Source organism: Antennarius striatus, chromosome 10 (assembly GCF_040054535.1).
Source record: "Antennarius striatus isolate MH-2024 chromosome 10, ASM4005453v1, whole genome shotgun sequence".
NCBI lineage: Eukaryota > Metazoa > Chordata > Actinopteri > Lophiiformes > Antennariidae > Antennarius > Antennarius striatus.
Genome location: NC_090785.1, coordinates 849491 through 873947, shown reverse-complemented (window position 1 = coordinate 873947; position 24457 = coordinate 849491). Strand labels below are relative to the sequence as shown.

General features: G+C 48.9%; 1 protein-coding gene across 1 annotated transcript in view; it reads left to right on the top strand.

The window, feature by feature from the left end:
* The window catches only part of LOC137602552 (protocadherin-9-like), a 72486-nt gene extending 49436 nt beyond the window's left edge, over window positions 1-23050 (top strand). Inside the window, exon 3 of the mRNA XM_068325393.1 lies at window positions 22607-23050. Within this exon, the coding sequence (XP_068181494.1) occupies window positions 22607-23028 (422 nt within the window). The 3' untranslated portion in view covers window positions 23029-23050. The remainder of the gene's footprint in view (window positions 1-22606) is intronic.
* Window positions 23051-24457: the final 1407 nt, after the last annotated feature.

Here is a 24457-nt window from a genome sequence, read left to right as displayed (position 1 = left end):
GTGTGTGTGTGTGTGTGTGTGTGTGTGTGTGTGTGTGTGTGTGTGTGTGTGTGTGTGTGTGTGTGTGTGTGTGTGTGTGTGTGTGTGTGTGTGTGTGTGTACTGGGGAGGGAAGTGCTGTCCAGGGGGGAGATCTTCTTCTGCTCCAGTTATAACTGTCAGACACCCACTCGGCCCTCTCCGGTCCACTTCCTGTCCATTTCCTGCTGACCTCTGACCCTTGCTGGCTGAGTCGAGGTCCGGAGGGTTTGGATGGCGTGTGGCGGTTTGAAGGGGACACCCCCCCCCAACCATTCACCCCCCCGGCCACAGAGGCGAAACCCAGAACCAAATAAAGATGAAATGCTAGAAATAGATAGAAAATAAGGAAATGATGTGATTCTACTTCCTGTGGGCTCTGAAGGCCTACAGGAAGTAGAACCAGCAGCTGATGCGTTCACTCCTCCTCCTCCCCCTCCTCCTCTCCTCCCATTGGTCGTTAATATTCCCAGCTGCTCGTCTTCATCTTCGTCTCTCGGTGTTTCCTCCACTTTTCTGCTGCGGCGACCTCCTAATGTCCCCCCAGGGAGCGCAAAGTTTTGTCTTCTGTTATTAAACTTAATTCACACGGTGTGTGTGTGTGTGTGTGTGTGTGTGTGTGTGTGTGTGTGTGTGTGTGTGTGTGTGTGTGTGTGTGTGTGTGTGTGTGTGTGTGTGTGTGTGTGTGTGTGTGTGTGTGTGTGTGGTTAAGTCAAGGAGAAGCAGCGGTGCGTTAAATTGTCCTTGTCATCAGTGTCTCACCAGAGGAGTCTGTAACCTTAAGGGGGGGGGGGGGGGTTCCGCTGCTTCACGCGCTCCAGGGGGCGGGGCCTCAGAGGGCCGCCATCATCAACACTGCTCCACCAGGAGGGGCCGCGATCGCTGCCGGCGCTAATCAGGGGGGGCGGAGCTGACCTGCCGTCCTTCTGTTGGAGACCCACAGGACGGTGGAGTAAAGCCACGCCCACTGGGGCCGGGAAGGGGGCGGGGCTTGGGTTGAGACGTCCGGTTCACTGGAACATAGTCAATATATAACGTCTGATCCTGATCACATGATCTGAATCAGCTTGAATGGCTCTGGTTAGGAGGCTGACTCCGCCCCTAAGTCACCTGGGTCCCGCCCCTCCAGCAGATCCGACAGGAAGTTGGGGTGGGGCGTCAGCACGTGATGGTCAGGTTAGCCGTCGTTAGCATAACTCACAAACAGGAAGTAGCACGCCGTCTGCAGGTGATGATGATGATGATGATGATGATGAGACACACCCATGTTAAGATGAAAGCCCCAGGCTCCGCCCTCTGTCATCCTCCAGAACCAGCTTGCGCGAAGCTGGAACGTGTTTCTTCCGTTCCTAATCCAGCCGCTCTGATTGGACGACCACATCAAGACGGGAGGCGGAGCTACCGCTTCCTCCTGCTTCGACCAATCAGAGCGAAGCGTCTGATTCTGATGATAGATCAGTTCTTTTGTTTTTTTTTATGAATTCCTCCTCCATCCCTCTTCATCCTCGTCTCTGGCCTGCATCTCGATGGGCGGGAGCCAACGGGGCCGGGGGGCGGAGCTATGGAGCAGAAAGAGGCAAATCTCATTTGCATATTAAACGAAGCCTCTCCTGCAGGTGGAAACAGAAGCAACGGATTTATTTGTGTCGCCGTTCGTCACACACTTCCTGCAGCGACTGAAGACGATCCAGGAAACCAATTAAAACGCGTCGGACGGCGGCGAAGGTTTCTGTTAACTCTGTTTCGTCTTTTCAGCGTCGGATGAACCGACGAAGAGGAGGAGGTTAGGGCGATTCCGTGGTCGTCGTGGTTCCGTTCTTCTTCGTCTTATTTTTCGTTGCTATCAAAGCGCCTCCTCCTCGCTCGACTCCAGGCGTCTCTTCGTCGTTTTTTAATGCCAAGAAATGAAGAAGAGGAGGAAGAGGAGCAGAGGGAGAAGATGTTCTCCTCTTTTTCGCCTTTTCTAATCTGCGATGCGAAAGAATTAAAGCGTGGCGCCGAGCCGTTATCTCCTCCACGCAGCATGAAAGCCACGCGGAGAATAGGCGCGCGCTGAATAATGAATCAAACGCACTCCAAAGCCGCCTGCGTTTCCTCCATTCCACCTTAAATATTGAGAGACCCGGCTGCTCCGCCCGCCGCCATCGCCGCCGCTCTCGGGCAAACAGGAAGTGCTTCCCCCCGTTCGACGCCCGCCAATGACGCATCCGGCGGACTTCACTGCGCTTCATCACGCTTCCCGTATGCAGATCGGTGCGTTTGGCTCGCGTCACGCTCCGCACGGCGCCAACATGTGATGCAGGCCAATAACCGCCACCTCCGGTTGGATGAAGCGGATGAAAGCATGCGTCGGATGAAATTTTTCTTTTTTTTCCATTCGCCGTTTCAAAGCAACCAATAGAAGTGATGACATCATCACGATGACATCATCTGTAACTTTTTTCTAATTTACTCAGATTTTAGCGATGCTGGTAGCGTGGGCGGAGCTACATGGACATGTTTAATTTGTTTAATGACGTCTCTATTTAAGTATCTACTGTGGGGGGGTTGTTAGGTTGGGGGAGGGGTGTTTTTAATCCCACTTGATGCTCATCAGTCGTTCGGCGGCGTCTCCTGAGGACGCCTTCATCCTCGTCTTCCTCCTCTGTGACGGGTCTTAAATGCTAAAATCCATCCCGGCGTCACGCTTCAAGCTTCCAGCCGTGAAGGAAGTGACAAGAACGATTAAACACGCGTGTGTGAGGTCCGTGTTTTAGCGAGAATTGTCTCACGCGGGACGCGCCGCGGTCCCAGTCGGATACGTTAGCTAAGATGAAGCGGCGGGAAATCAAACAACGTTTGTTTGAGTTGAAAAGAACGAATCGCCCAAAAAAATCACTCCCCTCTGGTTCACTGATCATCTTTGTAGCTTCCAAGCTAAACGTGTTAGCATGTTAGCGGATGCCATCTCCAGGGACGTGCTAACCACTTTAGCGCTAACACTTTTCAACCTGTTTGCATCTAACAGCAGCACATTTGCACGTCACACAAATGTACATGCTAGCGGTGTTAGCTTTAAAGCTTCATCGCAGATCAACGTCTTACGAGCTGCTGAACGTTTTATTCTGAAGGTCCAGATGTTTTTAGCGCTCAGTCGCGCCAGCTGGCGTCCGTCGGTGTGAGGATGACGATCCGCGTCTTTGTGACGCCACTGTTGAGGGTTAATTGCGTAATTACGACGCTCCGGTATGATCCTGAACGCCTCCTTCAGACAGATGTGGTTTCAGACTCCGCAGGCGGGAAACTGTGAACGTAACGACGCCACCCGGTTGACTAATGACAGCTAACGGTGGCAGGAAGTCGTCGGCGCTGACACGGCGCCACCTAAAGCGCGGCTGTTTAACATATGGCTCGGCGCTAATGGCGCCTTCCAGGGGCTCCTGGCTGCGTCGTTAACGGCCAGCGGTGAACTTGGAGCGATGAGAGACTTAACGGCATCCCTGAGAAGATAATCTGATGCTAATTACCGCCGGGCGCCGATAAATCACTCACAATCATGTCATAAACATGAAGGGGCCCTTCATGCATCATTATAACTTCACGGAGATGAGCGGGGCCCATCGCCGTGATGCCCGCCGCTTAGCATAAAAGTCCCTTCATTACCCCCCCCCACCGTTTATATCCCCTCGCACGACAACCACCGTCATGTCGGTGCATTTCCTCACGTTAGAAAACGACTAATCGATAAATAATAATCAACTTCCTGTATTCCGCTCCGAGCAGGTCGCTCTCCCAGCATGCACTGGGACAAAGGATCTGATGTTATCTGCAATTTTTAAAAAATATTTAATTACTTTAAACTGACTCCAGATAATTTTATTCGGCTTTAGGACACATGCCCATATTTGGTATCAAGGACACACCTCCCATCTAGAGCTAAAAAAGCGTTCTATAGATTAGCTTATATCCGCTATAGATTGATTTCAGATCAGATATAGATTTTAAATAGATGTAGATGAAATAGATTCATAAGGAGAAATTGGTTTTTAAGGTTTCTCCTCTTCGTCTTTCTCCTCTTCGTCGCCTCCTCCTCCTCCTCTCTGATTGGCTTGCGGTTGGGTTTCCCTCCGAGGAGCGATTTGCATCTCCAGAGAACATCCCGGCGATTTAAAGGTCAACTAAAACCACTAAATGAAATCAAAATAATTCCCTCCTCCCTGCAAATCGGCGTGGCTAACGAGCGTGGAGGTGACTCTAACGACCTGGCCGCGCCGGGCGCCGTCCAATTAGAGCGCCGGAGGAAGACGAGCGCTCGCTCTTCCTCCCTGAGTGCGAACATCTGGCCGAGATCGCTGTCCTGACGGCTGCATTAGACCGCCTCGTCGGTGCGTTTGAACCCAAACAGGAAATGACATGGCGGCAGCAGGTACACAGGCGCTCCCGGAGCGCCCGTCCAAACCCATCAGGTGGAACCTGAACTCGCCGTGAACGCCGGTGGTGCATTCAGGGACTCAAACGGCTGCAGCTGTTAGCCCAGATCCAGACCTTGAAACACTTCTGAATCCGATCGGAAGGTTTTGGGTTCGACCCGTGAGATCAGATCAACTGAAATGATGCTGGGAATCAGCTCGGACAGAGGCGGCCTGTGATTGGTTGATCGATAGAATGACTCGTACATTTGCATTTACATTTTCTTTTCCTACTTTTTATCTTTTGCACTTCTGTTCTTCCATAGAGAAGTTCCCTTCATGAACAAAGTTTTGAATTCTTAATTTTAATTTTTCTATATTTTTTAACAATTAATTTTTAAAATAGTTTAATTAATAATTTAATAAAAATATTTTCCTGACCTATATCAAAGTAGTTCAGAAAAATCTGTACTTTTTTGAACTATTGACTAATTTAAAAGTTTCTTCCTGCCAATCTATGGAGAAAATCTATGTTTTAACTTTCAAATTTGATATTTTCTTTTTGCGTTATACAGTAGTTTATATTTGTTAAAGTGGGGTGGGTGAGGGGCTTACTGGAGTGATGTTATGCTAAATATTTTTCTCCTGAAATAATCATCACTTAGTTGTTGTTCTAAAGTTTTATATCTCAAATCTTTTTATTTTCCCTTTGCGCTTCGTGAAACTTCATCCGTAGCGAGACGACATTAAACATTTCCCCATATCACCAGAAGGCATGTCAAACCAGGGCGTGACCTCTGACCCTTCGGACCTGTCAGAACTGGTCTGAACCGGTTCTGCCCGCCGGACTCCTGAAACATCGTCGGCGGACCCCAGAAAACAAACGGGGTCACGGGTCAGACGGTCAGTCCCCGCTTTGTTGATAAAACAAAAGCACACACACACACACACACACACACACACACACACACACACACACACACACACACACACACACACACACACACACACACACACACACACACACACAAACATTCTCGTACTTTTGAACAAGTGAAGCCAAGCAGAAAATGGGATGCAGGTTGGTCTCTCGCTAACCTTCCCTACACATCCGGATGCAGCGACTTCTTCACATGATGCTGTACTTCTCCGTCACACACACACACACACACACACACACACACACACACACACACACACACACACACACACACACACACACACACTAGGCTGAGAGAATTTCACGCTCTATATAGGCCATCATTATTGGGAATGAAGAAACACCTCCTGGTTTAAAGATGCACTTTGTTGCCACGTCTCATTTCCACTCGGCTCCGACTTATTTTATCTTCTGCCTGATAAGCAGGATAAAGCAGCTCTTATCTGCTGAGTGCTAAGTGGATGAGGAGCCGCTCTCTACGCCGTGTTGGCGCTGTGTACTCAGCTGGGTAAAGCCCGCAAATACGGCTGATACCGGATGAATCTAATACCGCCCGGGGGTGCATTACACCCAGAATGCAAAGTGGCAGACCGCTCCTCCGGCGACGCTTTCCGATGGAGCAGAAAAGTTTTGACCAATGAGGAGAGAGCGCGGATCCGTCCCGGCGTTTTAGCATGCATTGCTTTTAGGAGCACGAAAGGCCAATGGGTTGCCGCGGCGACGCATGGATGCAGCAGCATCACCACCCCCGACTTCGTTCACGCACCCTCCGGGGAAAAAGCGCGACGATACGGTGCAAACGTTAGCCGACTGGCGCTAATGTGGCGCCGCCGGGCTGTTACGTCCACTCCTGCAGAGATCATGAAGGGGCGTGTCATATCACATGACACGCCCTCCTGAGTCAGTGCTTCAAATTTATTTTTGTTTCTGGAGCATCCTGCTAGCATCGTAGCCATTTAGCCTAGCCACTACAGCCAATACGTGTTGACTTTACCGTCTCAGTTCTGATATTTCCCATCCTCGACGGCGCACACAAACGCGTCTTGTCCCGCGTTTGTCGGGGAGCAAACGGCAGGTTTGCGTTTATTGACAGACGACTCGTTTCTTCTCTCCTCCTCCTGACAGAACGCCTTCAGGCTCCCTGACAGCTTTTATTTCCTCTCCTCTTGTTTTTTTAATTTATTTTTTGTCTCGTCTTGTTTGTGTCGGCTGGTAAATATGACGCTTTGTGTGGAACGTCTTGTTTTCTCCGCTGATTCCTGCAGAGAGTGATTAAAGGAGCATTCCGCTTTATTTCCTGACAAATCACACCCGTTTCATCGCCCGATCCAGGCGGATGAAGATCTTTCAGACGTCTTAAAGTCCGTTTGTCAAAAACGTTCAAAGCATTAATTTGTGTAAATTGCGTGAGTTGAAGTGTGAAGACGCTCATTTTCACCGCGGCGCCTGAATCTGACGTGGTTTTTACAGTCAGAATTCAACATAAAGTGAAGATAAATGTTCCAGGTTTAATCCCAAATACTCAAACGTTTCAGTTTTTAATATTCAAAAAATATTACAGCAAAATTAAAAGAAAATATTTAAAAAGTGTTTGTAATGTTTGACAATCTTGGATTCTTCAGAACCAGAACCCAAAACCTGTCCTCATGTCATATTTACCAGAATTCTGTAAATATGACAAAAAACCGCCAAAAAACCCACCAATACCAACAAAATAGAATAAAAAATAAAAATAAAATAAAAAGTTTTTGGATAATAATATTAAAAGGTAAAACAGTAAAACCTCTCATTTTATAAATAACACTGTTGTTTATTTTTACAGGACAGGATAGTTTTTATAGAGCTGTATTTTTAATCATATAAATCAATAATTTAACATTAAAAATGTAATTGCTTTTGTTTTCATCAGTAATAATCAATAAAGGAAGACGAACATGTGACCTCTGACCTCTGCAGTGTAATGTAAACACTCTATAAACGTGTGTGTGTGTGTGTGTGTGTGTGCGTGTGAGTGTGTGTGTGTGTGTGTGTGTGTGAGTGTGTGAGTGTGTGTGTGTGTGTGTGTGTTATCACGCCAACCAGCAGTCCTGGAGCACCAATCTATCCCATAAGTCACTGGGGCTCCTGCTGCCTATCGATCTGGCACCTCTCCCTGACACACACACACACACACACACACACACACACACACACACACACACACACACACACACACACACACACACACACACACACTCATCTCCTGCCAGCCCATTCTCTCTGTACAGATGGTCAGAACTGATGAAAGGAGACAGATGAGGAAGTGAAGATGATTCCTCAGTAAGCTCCTCCCACTCCTCCCTTCATCCCTCCTCTTCCTCGTTTGATGAAGAAGCGTCGCTCCTCTCGGTCCGTTGTTGTCCCGACATTTATCTACGATTAAACGCGTCTTTACTGTGACTTAATTAATCCATCGGGGAAACGCCATCGACCATCTGCTGCTGGAGACATCAGGCGCTAACTGGCGCTAACAGGAAGTGGATGCTAGCCTAGCTTGCTCACATCAGCACCCACTCCTTCATGCAGCTTAACAGAAGTTATTCTAACTTAGCATAGCAGAAGGTATGCTAACTTAGCATAGCAAAAAGGATGCTAACTTAGCATTTGCTTTCTTTCCAAACTTGTCGTTAAAGGTCGACCGGCTCTGTGTTAAAACAGTTTTGAAACAGGAAGTTGATGGTTTGGCTGTTTGTTAGCGTGAGCGCGCGGCGCCACCTTTACTAGCTTTATTCCTGATGTCATCGGCCGGAGTTTAAAACTTTATTCAGCTGGTTTAGCGTTGGCGTCGCCTGATAATAAGTTCAGCCCAGGTTCGTGTCTGGTTCTGGTACCCCTCCCCCACCCCCAGGTGTGTTTTGCTAACATGATGCTCAAACTTCTTCTGGAACTTCCCGGTGTTTATTCTCCATCCTGACTGGATGCGGCGTTCCCGTAGCAACGCAGACGAACCGACTTCTCCTCCGACTCTACCTGGAATATGTTCGCCTCTCCGGCGCCGCTTCTCACAGCGGAGGAGTAAACTTTGATCGCAGCGGGTCCGGTCCCTCTTCCTCCCCGCCGGCGACGGATGCTGCAGAGAGGAGGAACAAAGACTGATGGGACGTCAGGGCCGGGGGGGGGGGGACAAAGACACGCAGGTAGAAAGAAAGTTTTAGAAAGGAGTGGAAACGTGATGAAAGAGGGGGAGGGCGGGCGAAGGAAATGAGAAGGAAATAATGTGGAACAAAGTGAAGCGGCGACGAGCCGATGAAAGGAGGAAGAAAGGCAGGATGAAGGGCGGCGTTCTCCCTCTCTCTCTCCTCGAGTCGCTTTCTAGTGATCGCAGGATTATTTCCTGTCATTTAAGAATTCCTCTCATCCGCTGAGGACGAGGAGAACGCTCCTCCTCCCTCCGGTCCTGATCGTCTCCTGGAGGAGGTGAAGTCGTCACGACGACCAGACCGGTCCGTTGGGACGGAGGAGCGTCAACGTCAAGTTAGCATCATGTTACCATGGTGATAACAGAGTATGGACTAGTTTAACACCTGAAGAAGAGACTAGTTTAAACACCTGGAGAAGAGACTAGTTTAAACACCTGAAGAAGAGACTAGTTTAAACACCTGAAGAAGAGACTAGTTTAAACACCTGAAGTAGAGACTAGTTTAAACACCTGAAGAAGAGACTAGTTTAAACACCTGAAGTAGAGACTAGTTTAAACACCTGAAGTAGAGACTAGTTTAAACACCTGAAGAAGAGACTAGTTTAAACACCTGAAGTAGAGACTAGTTTAAACACCTGAAGAAGAGACTAGTTTAAACACCTGAACTAGAGACTAGTTTAAACACCTGAAGTAGAGACTAGTTTAAACACCTGAAGAAGAGCCTAGTTTAAACACCTGAAGAAGAGACTAGTTTAAACACCCGAAGAAGAGACTAGTTTAAACACCTGAAGAAGAGACTAGTTTAAACACCTGAAGAAGAGACTACTTTAAACACCTGAAGAAGAGACTACTTTAAACACCTGAAGAAGAGACTAGTTTAAACACTTGAACTAGAGACTAGTTTAAACACCTGAAGAAGAGACTAGTTTAAACACCTGAAGAAGAGACTAGTTTAAACACCTGAAGAAGAGACTAGTTTAAACACTTGAACTAGAGACTAGTTTAAACACCTGAAGAAGAGACTAGTTTAAACACCTGAAGAAGAGACTAGTTTAAACACCTGAAGTAGAGACTAGTTTAAACACCTGAAGTAGAGACTAGTTTAAACACCTGAAGTAGAGACTAGTTTAAACACCTGAAGTAGAGACTAGTTTAAACACCTGAAGAAGAGACTAGTTTAAACACCTGAAGTAGAGACTAGTTTAAACACCTGAACTAGAGACTAGTTTAAACACCTGAACTAGAGACTAGTTTAAACACCTGAAGAAGAGACTAGTTTAAACACCTGAACTAGAGACCAGTTTAAACACCTGAAGTAGAGACTAGTTTAAACACCTGAAGTAGAGACTAGTTTAAACACCTGAAGTAGAGACTAGTTTAAACACCTGAAGTAGAGACTAGTTTAAACACCTGAAGAAGAGACTAGTTTAAACACCTGAAGTAGAGACTAGTTTAAACACCTGAACTAGAGACTAGTTTAAACACCTGAACTAGAGACTAGTTTAAACACCTGAAGAAGAGACTAGTTTAAACACCTGAAGAAGAGACTAGTTTAAACACCTGAACTAGAGACTAGTTTAAACACCTGAAGTAGAGACTAGTTTAAACACCTGAAGTAGAGACTAGTTTAAACACCTGAAGTAGAGACTAGTTTAAACACCTGAAGTAGAGACTAGTTTAAACACCTGAAGAAGAGACTAGTTTAAACACCTGAAGTAGAGACTAGTTTAAACACCTGAAGAAGAGCCTAGTTTAAACACCTGAAGAAGAGACTAGTTTAAACACCCGAAGAAGAGACTAGTTTAAACACCTGAAGAAGAGACTAGTTTAAACACCTGAAGAAGAGACTACTTTAAACACCTGAAGTAGAGACTAGTTTAAACACCTGAAGTAGAGACTAGTTTAAACACCTGAAGAAGAGACTAGTTTAAACACCTGAAGTAGAGACTAGTTTAAACACCTGAACTAGAGACTAGTTTAAACACCTGAACTAGAGACTAGTTTAAACACCTGAAGAAGAGACTAGTTTAAACACCTGAAGAAGAGACTAGTTTAAACACCTGAACTAGAGACTAGTTTAAACACCTGAAGTAGAGACTAGTTTAAACACCTGAAGTAGAGACTAGTTTAAACACCTGAAGTAGAGACTAGTTTAAACACCTGAAGTAGAGACTAGTTTAAACACCTGAAGAAGAGACTAGTTTAAACACCTGAAGTAGAGACTAGTTTAAACACCTGAAGAATCTGAAGGATCCGGTTCCGGCTCAGATCTTGTTTCTGGTGGCTCCTGGTCTCGGGACTCTTTAGACTCGGTTCTGAGTTGAACCGGGTCCGGTCTGGACCGGTTCAGGGACCATCAGGTGTTTCTTCTTCCTGTACTGAGCGTGTTTTCTTCCCGGTGGCGACCGGATCGGACCCCGCCCCTGACTTCCTGTCAGAAGCGTCTCCCGTCGCTGCGATGCGACGCTTCGCTGCCGGACGCGTTCCTCGACTCGCGCCTGACGCTCGACGACGGACGCGCTTCAACATCTCCAGCGGGGGAGGGGAGAGAACTCCTCACGTTGTTCCGACGCTGACAGAAACACCCTTGAACAAACTTGTTCTGCTTGTGGAAAGCGACACAAAGTCTGACAGGAAGTTTACGCCTCGGCGCCGATCCGGCCTCTTTCCCCGACGGTCGGATGCTCAGAGCGTCGTTCCTCCAGGAGGACGGTTGAAGCTCGGATTTGTTCGGGAACATTAAACGGGAGGGTAGTCATAATTTATCGCGTTCCTCGTTTTGCCGCTGCCTCTGTTCCAGTTTCGCGGTTCCGGTTCTTTTCATGTTCGGTCTAATATTTGTCAAACGGAAGCGGGAGCGAGGGGCGGGTCCTTGAAGCTCGCCAAGACGGAGAAGAAGATTTTTATTAGACTCAACGAGAATTCCCGCGTCGGCTTCCAAACGCCGTTTGTTGATCGTTTCCCCAGAGATCGGCCGGTTTCATCCTAAACGCCGCGTCATGCTAACGGCGCTTCAACACGCCTGTCACGCGTTGTTTTCCGGCGGCTGGTCACACGTGTCGCCGTCAATCCGTCGGCGGCGACGGCGTTCTGTCACACATGGAGGAACATGAGACGGCGTCACTCAAGCTGCAGGTGAGCGTTAGCGGCGGATCAAAGGGGGAGTGGCTGACAGTCGTCACGGCGACGGGCGGTTGAGGCGCGTTGGAGAGACAGAAACGATCAGGGAGGGAAGCTGAAGCGACGGCGCTGACAATCAGAAACGTTGATGGAGCTCCAGCGTCAGCGGAGATACTCGTCTGTCAACACCTGAGGAAGAAGAGGAGGAAGAGGAAGTACAAGAAGAGGAAGAAGGGGAAAAGGAAGAGGAAGTACAAGAAGAGGAGTGGTGGTTGGTTTCCTGGTTGGTTGAAGGATTGATTTATTTTTATTGTTGATCCCGGTGGAATCGTTCAGTCGTTAAAGTTTCATCCATCCCCGACCGGAACAGGAAGTAGTCAAGATCAACCCGCCTTACTTCCTGTCGTCCCACCAGAGCAGCGTCCTGACCGGAGGTTGTCGGTTCGGTTTCCGGATCGGGACGCTGTCATGTCGGCTGTCGTGGTTTGTGGTTCGAGTTTGGTTTCATTAAACAGAAATGGACACACACACACACACACACACACACACACACACACACACACACACACACACACACAGGATTGCCACGTCTCATTAATACGCCTCAACCCCTCTTTGCCCCCCCTCCACCCCCCATGTGATCCCACAATGCACCCTGGGAGTCGGCTACGGGCTGCGATGCTGCAAATTTATTCACTTTTGTAGGATAATTGAATTTTTCCTTCATAGTAGGGCGACTCCAGGGGGGCGTGGGGGGGCCTAGGGGGGCTCTCTTCTTCTGCACTATTAATAATTGACTGTTTCTTCCTGTTAGCGGGTGCTAATTTTGTCACCCCTCATCAGCGCGCTCGTCCGTTTGTTTTCTGGTCGGTTGAAGTTATTTGCAGTCGTTACGAACGCGTTACGGGGGGAGGGGGCGGGGTCACCGCGTTTGGTTTAGCATCTCCACTTCCTGTTTGATGAAGTGTCGACTTCAAGAGCCCGTCGTAAACAGGAACACTTTCAAGCTACAGCGTTAGCGACCGTTTGATGGCGCTGACAGGCGCGCCAGGCCGGCGTGACGGCGGGAGGCGCGTCGCCCCGTCTCCCTGGAATCATGAAAGTGGGAAAAGCGTGCGGCTGATTTATCCCGTCGTGACATCGGATGTCGTCCCATCTTCAGGAACGCAAATGGAGGCCGCGGTTTGATTTCTAATTTGAAAGTTCAGTCGGTGTTTAAAAACCTCATTTTAAGTTTCTACGTCTTTATTATTGTGTCTGGAGTATCGACCCCTCCCCCCCAATGTGAAACGCTTCCTTAACCCGACTCGGCGATATAACGATGCTGTAACAGCTGATGGAAAAATAAAGTGGCATCTAAACAGATAGGAGGCCGTTGAAGTCTGCCAGATCACATCCACCAGTAAGATTCACTTTATTATTTGTGATGAAATCAATTATAATCAAAAACGCGGCTGGAAAAATGAAATGAGGTTTTCATCGGCGTTTTGTTTCTCGCTGGAAGGAAAAGTTTTACTCCGAGTGTTTTGTCGAAACGATCAACAGACTCGCGGCTGCTGCTTTTACATTTTCAAGACGTGATTGGTTGGGAGGTGTTGGGGCGGGGCAATTCAAAACACCTTGAATATACATCATAACGTCTTTAACAAAAACACACAAAGAAATAATGTATACGTATATACGTATACATATACGTATATATTACGTATATAATTGATATTGGGAGATGTTGACAACATGGTACATTTCCAGGACACTGGTTGAAGCCCCTCCCCCTAGAAATGGAGTCTGCTTGGATTGGTCAGCCACACAGATCTTAATTTGCGATTATCCAAAGCTGTTTAAATCATCTTAAGACGTTTCGTCTCTCATCCAAGAGACGTCTTCAGTTCTGATGGTGTCTGGTCTTATCCCAGGTCATTAACCCTTTGGGGTGTGGTCAGTGCTATTCACATTCCAACTACTATAGTTGATGCGGGTGCCAGGGGGTGTCAAAGCACTGACCACGCCCCACAAGCTGGGACCAGACCAGCCACCATCAGAACTGAAGAAGCCTCTTGGATGAGAGACGAAACGTCTTCAAGAAACTTTCGTAAAGTCCAGTGGATCGACTTCAACAGCTTTGGAGAACATGACCTGGACAACTGAGAACCTACACAGACGTTAATCAGTGGTTTTACAAAGAAAACACCCAACACACTTAGCTAAACGTTAGCATCATGCTTGAATGTGTGTGATGTTAGTGTTCCACGCGTAGAATTCAGCATCATCAACGTATCGAGTGATTTTTCATCGCTGCTGACGCCTCTAGAGACCAAACAACGCCCACACGTATGACGATAACAACCAACAACACCTCAGTCGTTGTTCTCAGGGCGTTTAAATCCTCCGCTGGAGGTTTTGCCGTCGTTTCTAAAAGTCTGATCCCAAATATTAGGCGAATTAAACCCGGATAAACCCAAAACCACCTGAGGAGGAGGGAGATAGAGGGAAGCGTCGTCTCAAACAACGTTTGATATCCGTTCACAAGACGTTCAACCCAACATGCAAGTCCTGCAGCATCTCTTGCTATCTAGGGATATTTGTAATTTGATTTATTTTTGTCGTTTCCATGGTTACATATTGAACTTTGACTCATTCTGGCGGCTGATTTTTTTTGCGTTCAGACCAGAAATGGAAAACTTTCTGCATGCTTATTTAATGATGTTTGCAACAAAACCTCCTTCAAAAAAGAACTTCTTGACAGTTTGGGAATTTCAATCAATTTTTTCATTCATCTTTTCAATTGTACGATTGAAGAAGCAACGAGACACCGGGTTTTTTTTTGTCTTGCTTCCTCGCCGGAGGATTTTGCGCTGACTCGCCTATGAAGCTGTTCCAGCCTGACGTTGTGTGTTTGGATGGGTTGGAACAGAATAAACGTAGCGTGCAGTCAAATCTGGCAACGCGAGGGAACGCGTACGGGAACATAAACGTGTCTGGAAATGAGGATCCAACACCATCATCGGCCGGGCTAGTTGCTCATTTATCTCGGCAAACGAGGAAAATTAAGGCCCTTAACCAATCAGATGGCAGCGCCCTGCGGCGGCCGCTTTGCAGTGGGAGCACCTTCCGCTCAAACGAGCGCGTTTAGAGCCGGTCGGTGGAGAATCGGGCGGCGGATCCGCGTCTAAAGAGATGCAGACGCCGCCGCTAGTTGTGGATTCAGGTCAGCATTCAAAGCAAACGCAAAACCGCGCTCCTCGGCATCGTTAACGACCTCTCCGACTCACACGCTCGCTTCCTGGCGCTGGTCAAATATTCATGACCGGGAGAAGCTGCTGTGTTATTGGACTGGATATCGCTCCGGGCGCTTCCTCTCCGCGCCGCTTCGCTCCTCGCCTCGCAAATACAAAACACTACAAACGAGGAGCTTTCACTCGGTTCTCCGCGCTCCAACGATCTGAAACGTCTCCGTCAGGCTGATCCGGGGTCGGTCTGGCTCCTGACGTCTGATCAGGTGGACTCAAAGGAGGAGGGGCTCAGGTAGTGGCGGCGGCGGTGTCAGCGTCTCGTCACGGAGCTTCAGATGGAAATTGTTCCCAAAAAATTACGGGAAATCCAAGATGTTGAAGTCGAGAAAAGAAAAGAATAACAGATGAAAAAGTTCGGAAAAAAGAGGAGGAGTTTATTTTCACCATCAGGTGGAGAGACAGAAAGGAGGCGGAGCCTAACATGAGAAGCTTCCTGGTTCAGTTCCAGACCCGCGTTCATGCTATCCTGGGTTCTGATTGAGATGTTTTCCCGAACACTAATCTGGACATTCTTTCATTGAGAAAAGTGTCTCCACCCACCTCCACGTGGCTCCACCCCCTTTTTTAACTTCCTGTTATTTCTCTAAAATACCTCTAATAAATTGATCCAATCAGAACGCCCGTTGACGTTGATCTTCCCCTTTCCTCTCTTCGTCCGTTGGGGTCGGACCGACTCACAGGCCGCCGCCGTCACCCCCCATCGACTCCCCTCGCCGCCGCCGCCGTCTGGTTGGACGGCAGGTTTTTAAAGCAGGAAATGGATTTCTAAAAAACAGAAGGGACTAATTTTAAACGTGTCAGTCAATACGTCGAAGTCGGAGGCAGAAGCGGTGAGGAGATACGAGCGGCGTTAAATAAACGAGAAATAAAAAAAAAGAGAGAGAACCCGTCAGAGCGGAGAGGAAGAAGAGGCGGCGCGGGGACGCTTTCTCTTTTCTTTTCTGTCGGTTCTGCTTTCAGAACGAGTCAAAGGTCGAATTAATTTTGGATTTGGAAAACAAGAACGGATGGAGGGAGGAAGAGGAGGAGGAGGTGGGGGGGGGAGCTGATTTCTGACAGACGAAAACAAAAACGGGCTTCGTCTTCATCGCTCTCGCTAATTAGACAAAAAAAACAGATGACATTTAAATATCTGTGATTCTTTCTTTCCCTCCATCTTTAGATGAATCTGTGTCTCCTTCATTTTCTGCCAACCCGACGACTCCCCCCATCTCGCCCTCCCTCCATCCCTCCATCCCTCCATCCCTCCGCCCCTTCGTCCTCGTTCGCCGGCTCTGTGTCGATTAATTAATTGCCGGCTAATTTAATTTCTCAAAAAAGTAATAACTTGTTTAAGCATGAATAAAGACTGACAAGGCAAAGTTTTAATCTGCCCAAAGTTTAATTAGAGCCGGCAAGGTTCCCTCACGGAGCCCGACTGGGGGGTCAGATGGACGGATGGAGGGAGGGAGGGGGGCAACAGATTGGCTTCAAAGCAGCAGAGATAAAACAGCTACTTCCTGTCATGTGACCTCAACACTTCCTGTCTTTATTGCATCTTGATCAAGCGGAACCCTCTTCCTGGGCCACATCCCACTTTGTGAACCAAGCTCCGCCCCTGCCGACCGACTTTCACGATAGGCCGACGCCCCTTCAGCTAAATAAGTTACAAATTTGTTAATAAAACACTCATTAACCCCTTCCACTCCACCTTAACGGGCTGTTATAGCGGCTCACTAAAGGGATTGGACAGTTGCGTTAGCCTAGCAACATTAAGGCTAAGGCCCAAAATGCTAATAGTTGATGGCTAGTTGGTGTTTATGGCTAAATTATTCATCTTTTACCCCAAAACGTCGAGTCTAGTCAGGTTGTAGCTGATTGACTGTTGAATTTCTGGTGGAGAAGGTTTGTTGTTTAGCTAATGGCTAAAAGCTAACTGATGTAAAGAGAAGCGAAGAACGAACGAACATTTAATGCGGAAATTGCTGAAAACGTTCCAGAGCTCTCATTGGTCGTTCAAGAGGTGGTAGGAATTGAGTACTTCCTGTTTTCACTGGTTAGCCTATCAGGGTTTAGCATAGCAACACTGAAGCTATGGCCTAAAATGCAAATAGGTGACGGCTATTCAGAGTTTATAGCTAAATTATCGATGTTTTACCCCAAAACGTCGAGTCGAGTCAGGTTGTAGCCAATTGGTTTTGTTGAATCTGGTCTAGAACGATTGTTGTTCAGCTAACGGCTAAAAGCTAATGGATGGGAACAAGCGGACATTTTCAAGGGAAAATGCTGAAGGCTTTCCAGAGCTCTCATTGGTTGTTCAGGACATGGTAGGTCAGAAAAAGTTAGCGCCTGCAATCAGTACTTCCTGTTTTGACTGGTTAGCCTAGCGCCCCCTGCTGGGGTGGAGAGTTACTCCTTCTCTTTGTGGTGCGTTCAGGTGCCGGATCATGGATATCCGGACCATCTCGTAGACGCGACCCCAGCAGCCAGACCCCCCCCCAGTGGAAGAGGTTTTATTTTTACGGAGCTTCATTCTGCTGTTGGAGCAGCTTGTAAAGACTTTATAGGAGCCGAGTTTATTAAACGCTGACAGACCAGGATCACACTAAACCCGTGAGGACACGCCCGCTGAGCCTGAATACAGATGCAGGGTTACAGCGGCGGAACGGGGGCGGAGGTAAAATAAAGCCTCGGCAGTCGGGGGGCGTCGTCCATCCAATCAGGGAGAGGGAAAAGTTGTGACATCACTTGGTTTTCTAGAGCTTCAGATTTTAATCTAAATATGATTTATCTGGGAAAAAGAAATCTTCAATGTCTCTGGTGTGGTTAAGGTTAGCCTAGCTTAGCATCTACAGCACATTATCTTAGCTTAGCATAGGATTTATGCTAGCCTGTCTTTGTACTTCAAACAGAAAGTTCACTTCCTGTCATTTTTTTGTGAGAAGGTTCCAGATGTGGATGGAGAGTTGGGTTAGCCTACCTTAGCATCTAACCTATTTCAGCGTATAGCAGCTAGGCTAGCCTCTTTTCTGTGAGAATTTTCCAGATGTGGAATCGTTTTCCTATTGGTTCTAGATGTTTGGCTTCAGGCAGATGTTCTTTCCTCCTCAGGAGGTTTGGGGTTCGATTCCAGATGCTCCAGATTCAGCCTCCTTAGCGTCGCCTGCTATTGTCTGAATGTGAGGATGCTGCTTTGTGTGACTATAAGTAACCTTAAAAACAAACTCAGACTGACTCCATGCGTCTCATTCAGCGTCATCCAAAGACTCCAGGAGCCCGAACCGACGTGAAAAGACGTTATATACGGCTCAGAGTCGCTCGGAGGCGACAATGGAGCTTTAGCGCTTATAAGAGCATAAATAGCATCTTCTCAGATCGGTTTGGGCCCCGCCTCCTCGTCGGTGCCGCCCCAGGCTGGATATGGAGATTCAAACGGGAGCTGTCAGATCGACTCTGTGCCGCGCGACGGCGACGCTCCTGCTAGCATTGTTCGCACGCTCCGCTTTGGCCGCCGTCCAATGGGAAGCCGCGTCCCGACACCTGCGACTTGAAACTGATTCGTGGGCGTTTGTTTTTTTTGGTCACGTTTTATTTAGCTTGTGCATGCTAACTTTAATAAACATACATGTCTTAGCCTGGTGGAAATGGCTCGGATGCTAAGCTAGCCCCCAGGGCGTGTCGCCTGCGTCCTCCCAGTGTTCACCTTCCTCTATTGTTTCCCTAAGATAAATGGACGCCATTGGAGAAAAAGAGTTCTAATTGAAGGTTTCCCTGCTGCCGCTGCTGCTTTAGCGTTAGCGTTAGCGACAGGCGGCGACGACGCCAACCCACACACCAAACCCGGGTTTCAAAGTAATTAAACACATTAACACTTCAAGCAGGCGCCGCCAGAAGAGAGAGCGCTCCTTTGTGTACTGCCGCTTCCATTCATCACCCGGACCGAGCGGCGCGGCGAGGATTTAGCATATCTCCACGGCTAACGTGATGGAGCGGAAAAAGAAGAGGAAGACGAGCGGCGGAGGGAGAAAAGGAGCCAATCGGGCGCCTCCTTACTCCGGTCCACGGCAGGAAATGTCAGATACTCATCTGGAAATTATTTTCACTTCAGACCGCTGACATCCTCCCAAGCAGGGAGTCGGGAATCTAATTAGTTTGACCAGAAAACGGTGACCAAGGTAGCGGAGTGTATTATGCAGAGAGCGAGGGCGCGGGGGCGAGCGAGGCTCCCCGGGGTTAACGGGAACTCAGGAGAGCAGATAACGGCCCCGGGGCCAAGGCACTCAGGAGGACTTCTCCATTTTAAACAGCCGGGCTAATGGAGCCAACCTTCAATCGGTGTTACGGCCCCCCCGACCGCGCCGCCGCCTCGCCGGTGGGGGGGCAGGGGGAGGGGAGCGGGAGAGATAGCGCTCACCGCCCCCAGGGGCGATCTGGGAAAGTTTCCTGAAGTGGTTAAGAAGCGGATGACGGATCCGGGCTGCCACCGCCGCTAGCAGGGCATCGCTAGAGGGGCGTGGCTAGCAGAGCGTCACTAGTGGTGCATCGCTAGCAGAGTGTCGCTAGCAGGGCGTCGCTAGCAAAGTGTTGGTAGTGGGGCATCCATCAGTGCATTGCTAGCGTTGCGTCGCTAGCATTGCGTCGCTAGCGTTGCGTCGCTAGCACAGCGTCGCTAGCACAGCGTCGCTAGCACAGCGTCGCTAGCACAGCGTCGCTAGCACAGCGTCACTAGCGGTGCAAAGTGTCGCTAGCAGGGCATCGCTAGCGGTGCATCACTTGTAAAGTGTCGCTAGCTGGGCTCTGCTAGTGGAGCGTCGCTAGCGGTGTATTGCAAGCAAAGTGTCAATAGTGGTGCGTCGCTAGCAGAGCATGGCTAGCGGTGCATCACCAGCGCAGCGTGGCTAGGTTGAGGGTTCTCGAGCAGGAAGTGGTGAGACGACGCCCACAACAGGATCAGAGGGGGGTGTTATCAGCTCAAACTCTCTTTGATCTCACGTCTTAGCCGCCGCCCACTCCAACGCTGACTTCCAAACAGCTGGTCGGAACCAGCGCCGGTTAGCTGCCGTCGCTAATTAGGACACGAGCCAATCGTCCGGTGCTAAGTCCGGTGATTAGCGCTACAGATCGGCGCGCCGGGGTCACGACAAGGGGTCGCGCTCTGATTGGCCCCCGCCGGCGGCTCAACCGTTAAGACAACAGCTGAGGAGCGTGTGTGTTCAAACATCCGTGACAAATAAACAAAACGCAAAAGCTAATTACACTCGTGTTTCTGTAGATAAATATATAAATATATGAATATATAAATATATAAATATATAAATATATAAATATATAAATATATAAATATATAAATATATAAATATATAAATATATAAATACATATATAAATATATAAATATATAAACACTTTGAGTTTTCATTTAATACATGACCAAAAAAATAACCAGTAGATAACTGACCATATATACATAAATAAATAAATAAACCAATAAATGCATAACAATAAGTAAATAACAATAGAAAAAAATAAGTAACAACAAAAATTTCAGATTAGTTGTTTTTTTTAATTATTTCTCACTTACAGATTTAATTATATAAAATAAATAATAAAAATTATGCTAATTATATGTTAAGTCATAATTCACACTTGTAGGACGAGAAAAAACCAACGTGTGTTTAGCTGTTACACGTGTGACATGTATGACCTGAACACGTATGACCTGAGCCACACGGTGCCTCTGAGGCCTTCGGGGGGTTACCGGAGCGACGGCGACAAACGACCCGTCCGTCAGCGTCCTGTTTTCCTCGCCTGTCGCTCGTAAACACGGAGATGTCTCCCTGCAGACGGACGCTCCCGCTGACGCGTGTCAGGAAGCTCGTAGACGTGATGAAGAGGACAGGAGGGAGGAAGACGGGGCAGAAACGCTCCTCGTCCTCAGGCCCAGACGTTCTGATGAGCGTTTCTACGAGTCAGGTGTTCAGTCACATGACCAGCCGTGCTTGTTTGTTTGTCTGTTTATCCGTTGAACCCCCCCCTGCAGGCGTCCGTCCGGCTGAACTCGTCTTTTTTTCCTCGTTGTTCTTCTGAGTGAAGTTCAGGTTTGTTCAGCCGGGCGGCGGCGGCGGCGGCGCTCTCTAAGCCTCCTGCTGACACGACGCTCGCAGCAAAAGCACTTATTAAACTCGCACATGACTTAACATTTTTGCAAGCACCTCGCTTTTTGCATGGGAAGTGCTTAAAAACTAAAATCCACGGCGGCGGCGGCGGCGGGCGTGAGAATGCGGCGCGGTCGCCGCTCAGCACTCGGCGGGATTAGAGGCGAACGCATCAACCTGCAAACCGACAGAAACGCCGACTGTAGCTCCTTTCTGCAATAAATGTAAATTATGCATGAAGCAGAGGGCATTTTGGGAGAAAAAAGGCGCCATTCCCCCTGGAGAGCCGCCGCCCCCTCCCCCGCCCGCCGCCGCCTCCCCCCGCCCCCGCCCGCCGCCGCCTCCCCCCGCCTGAGGTATCAGAGAACGATCTAACCACGCACAGGAGAAAGGTTACTTTCTGCATACGCACCCATATTCCTGACCTTTCTCCAACTGGCCCCGCCCACTGCTCGACGCCCCGAAAAATCAAAAAAGAAGTCGAAAAAACCCGCAAAATATTTGTCTAAACATCCGTCATCTTGTAGGTGAAGGGGGGGGGGGCAGCTCCGGTTGAGTTATTTTCCCGTAATTGGCTGTTTGTGCGTTATAATTAACGATTTAATGAATCCAAGCTGTGTTTTTTTTTCCCGCCTTTAAACGAGCTGATCCTGTTTCACGCCCGTTTCGTACGCCGTTTCCGTCTTTCGGCGACGTTTCTGGCACTTTGTGAACTATTAGTGACTTTAAAAATACACAGAGCTTTAATTAATTTCCTTCAAAGATGGGGTGGGGGTGGGGGGCGCCGCGTGCGCTAACGGGATAATCACGCTGCTTTGGCGCCGCGTTCGCCAAGCGAACGGCGCCGCGGCGATGATCCCAGGTTTGTTGGTTTTTATTCAGCGTGTTTGAAACGTTTATCCGTCTTCTGTCAGAAGACGTTTTGTTTGGAGGAACTGTAAACAGGAAAACGATAAAAGACGTTTACGTTAAAAATAGTTCCGAACAGACGAGATGAAAACGATGACAAGAGGAATTAGGAGACAGTTGGACATGAGGAATAACTCCCATAATCCATCTGTACATCCCACGCCTGCGAGAATAAACAAACGGGATCCGATCCACCGTGTCGCGCCAGGCGGGCCGATCTGGAGCCGATCTGGGTTCTGCTGCCGTTTCCGTGTAAATTCAGAAATAAGTACGACGCAATTAGGAGCTCAGGGAGGGGGCGGAGTCATCGCGTTGTCAGCGGAGCGCCTTATTGGTTGGGTCAACCCACAGAAGAACAAGTGGTTCATGTTTATTTTGTGTTGTTTGTTTGTTTGTTTGTTTGTTTGCTGTCCTGTTTGTTTGTGGGCAGAATGAGGAACCCCCCCCCTGGGGAACAACACGCCTCCATCTCATTTAAATTTCCCAGTTTGGGATCAATAACGTGGATCTTATCTTATCCTAACTCAACTTAACTGAGATTATCTTATCTTAACTTTTCTTATCTTATTTCCCATCATCCTCGGCGGTCGCTTCGGGTCGCTCACCCTGTCTTTGTCGTCTCTTTGCAGACCTCAGGCCCCTCCCCGACGTGGCGATGACCGGTAACTGCACCCACGAGTGCACCGAGTTCGGCCACTCCGACTCGTGCTGGATGCCCGGCCAGCCGTCCCCCAACCGCCGGGGGTCCAAGAGCGCCCCCAAGCTGTCCACCTTTGTGCCTTACCAGGAGATGGACGGGCAGGAGCAGCTGATGGCCAACGGCAGCCCCAAGCCGCTGCTGACGGAGGAGCGCGGGACGGGCGGCGGCGGCGGCTCCAAAGTGGCCAACATGAGGTTCATGACCCCCTACAGCAGTGCCTACCCCGGGGGGGGCGGAGACTCGTCCGCCAAAGACTGCGGGCTGGAGGAGATCCCGCTGAGCCAGGCGGTGGAGTACCACTCCGCTACCACCCCGACCGGCCAGACCTCCAAGAGGGAGATCTACCTGTGAGGGCGTGGCTCTCCACCTTAAACCCCGCCCTTTCCTGCCCCCCCAAACGTCGTCTCACCGCCACCTTCCCCCCCCCCGCCCCCCTGTGCCTAATACTCGCTGTGCCGCAGTTGCGACTCCCCTTTTTCCTTTTATTTTTATAACTGCATCTACCTACGACGCTTCTGACCCCGCCCACTGCCGCCGCCGCCGCCGCCCACCCCTAGGAACCAATCAAATGTAAAATAGAGTTAATTCCAGTCGACTGAAGAAAAGATGCGGCCGCCGCCGCCGCGATGGGATGTACGCTGCACGTCATTTAACGGGACGCTGTTTCGCTACTTCCTGTCGCTCGAGGCTTCGCCGCCGCGCCGGAACGGAGGAGAAAAAAACACGTCGGAGGAGAGAAGAAGAAACCTCTTGTAAATTCTGCCTAATAAACTGTAACTCTGTCTATCCTGAACGTTTTCATTCGGATTTATTTGATTTTTCGACTTCAGACCCTCCAGGAAATTACATTTTTTTGGAGCCGAATCAACCGGGCTCGCTTCTTGTCGTGGAGACGCGTTTCCTGTTTCCTGTTTCCTGTTTCCTGTTTTCTGGAGGTGTTCTTGACAAACTTTTTCAGGTATGTTCCTTTTCTTGCCGTCTTTTTTCAGTGTACAGAGCTGTAAATACACAAACAGTGACAGACGAGTAGCTCCGCCGCCGTCTCCATGGTAACATCGGAGCGACGGACCAGAATCCTTTGCATGTGCAGAGGACGCGGCGCCGTGGCGGCGTCCACCGGAACACTGCAGGAACTCTCGAGCGTCACCGACGGTGCCCAGACGTTTGTTTCCGTTCTGTCCGCTAACGTTTTACGCACCTGAACCGGAACCGGAACCAAAGCTGAGAACCAATCCTGATGCTAATGATGCTAACGATGCTAATGCCGGTTGTGAATGAAGGTGTGCAACAGGTGAACTCATTCCCAGGTGTGAAGATGAAGTTTTGCTTTAATGATGTTAGAATAACGGAGGGTGTCTTTTGGGGCCGGGGTGGAACCGACCCGTTAGCCTGTTGCTACCTGTTAGCTAAATATCTAGCGTTTCTGTTTCCTTAACTTTTTACGTCACCTTTGACCTTTTAGCTGTTTGATTAAAAGAAAAGTCACAAAGCGAATATTTACCTTCGGTTATCACCCCTCGTGTTGGGGGGGTCGTCCTCTGGGGAGCAGGAATCAAGTCAGGACTTTGGGGCCAAGACCCACGTGCTCCAATCCTGGCCAATCAGAGCTACCCGTCCGGGTGTCGCCCCTACCCTCCAGGTGTTGCCCTTACCCTCCAGGTGTTGCCCCTACCCCTCAGGTGTCGCCCCTACCCTCCAGGTGTCGCCCCTACCCTCCAGGTGTCGCCCCTACCCTCCAGGTGTTGCCCCTACCCCTCATTTGTCGCCCCTACCCTCCAGG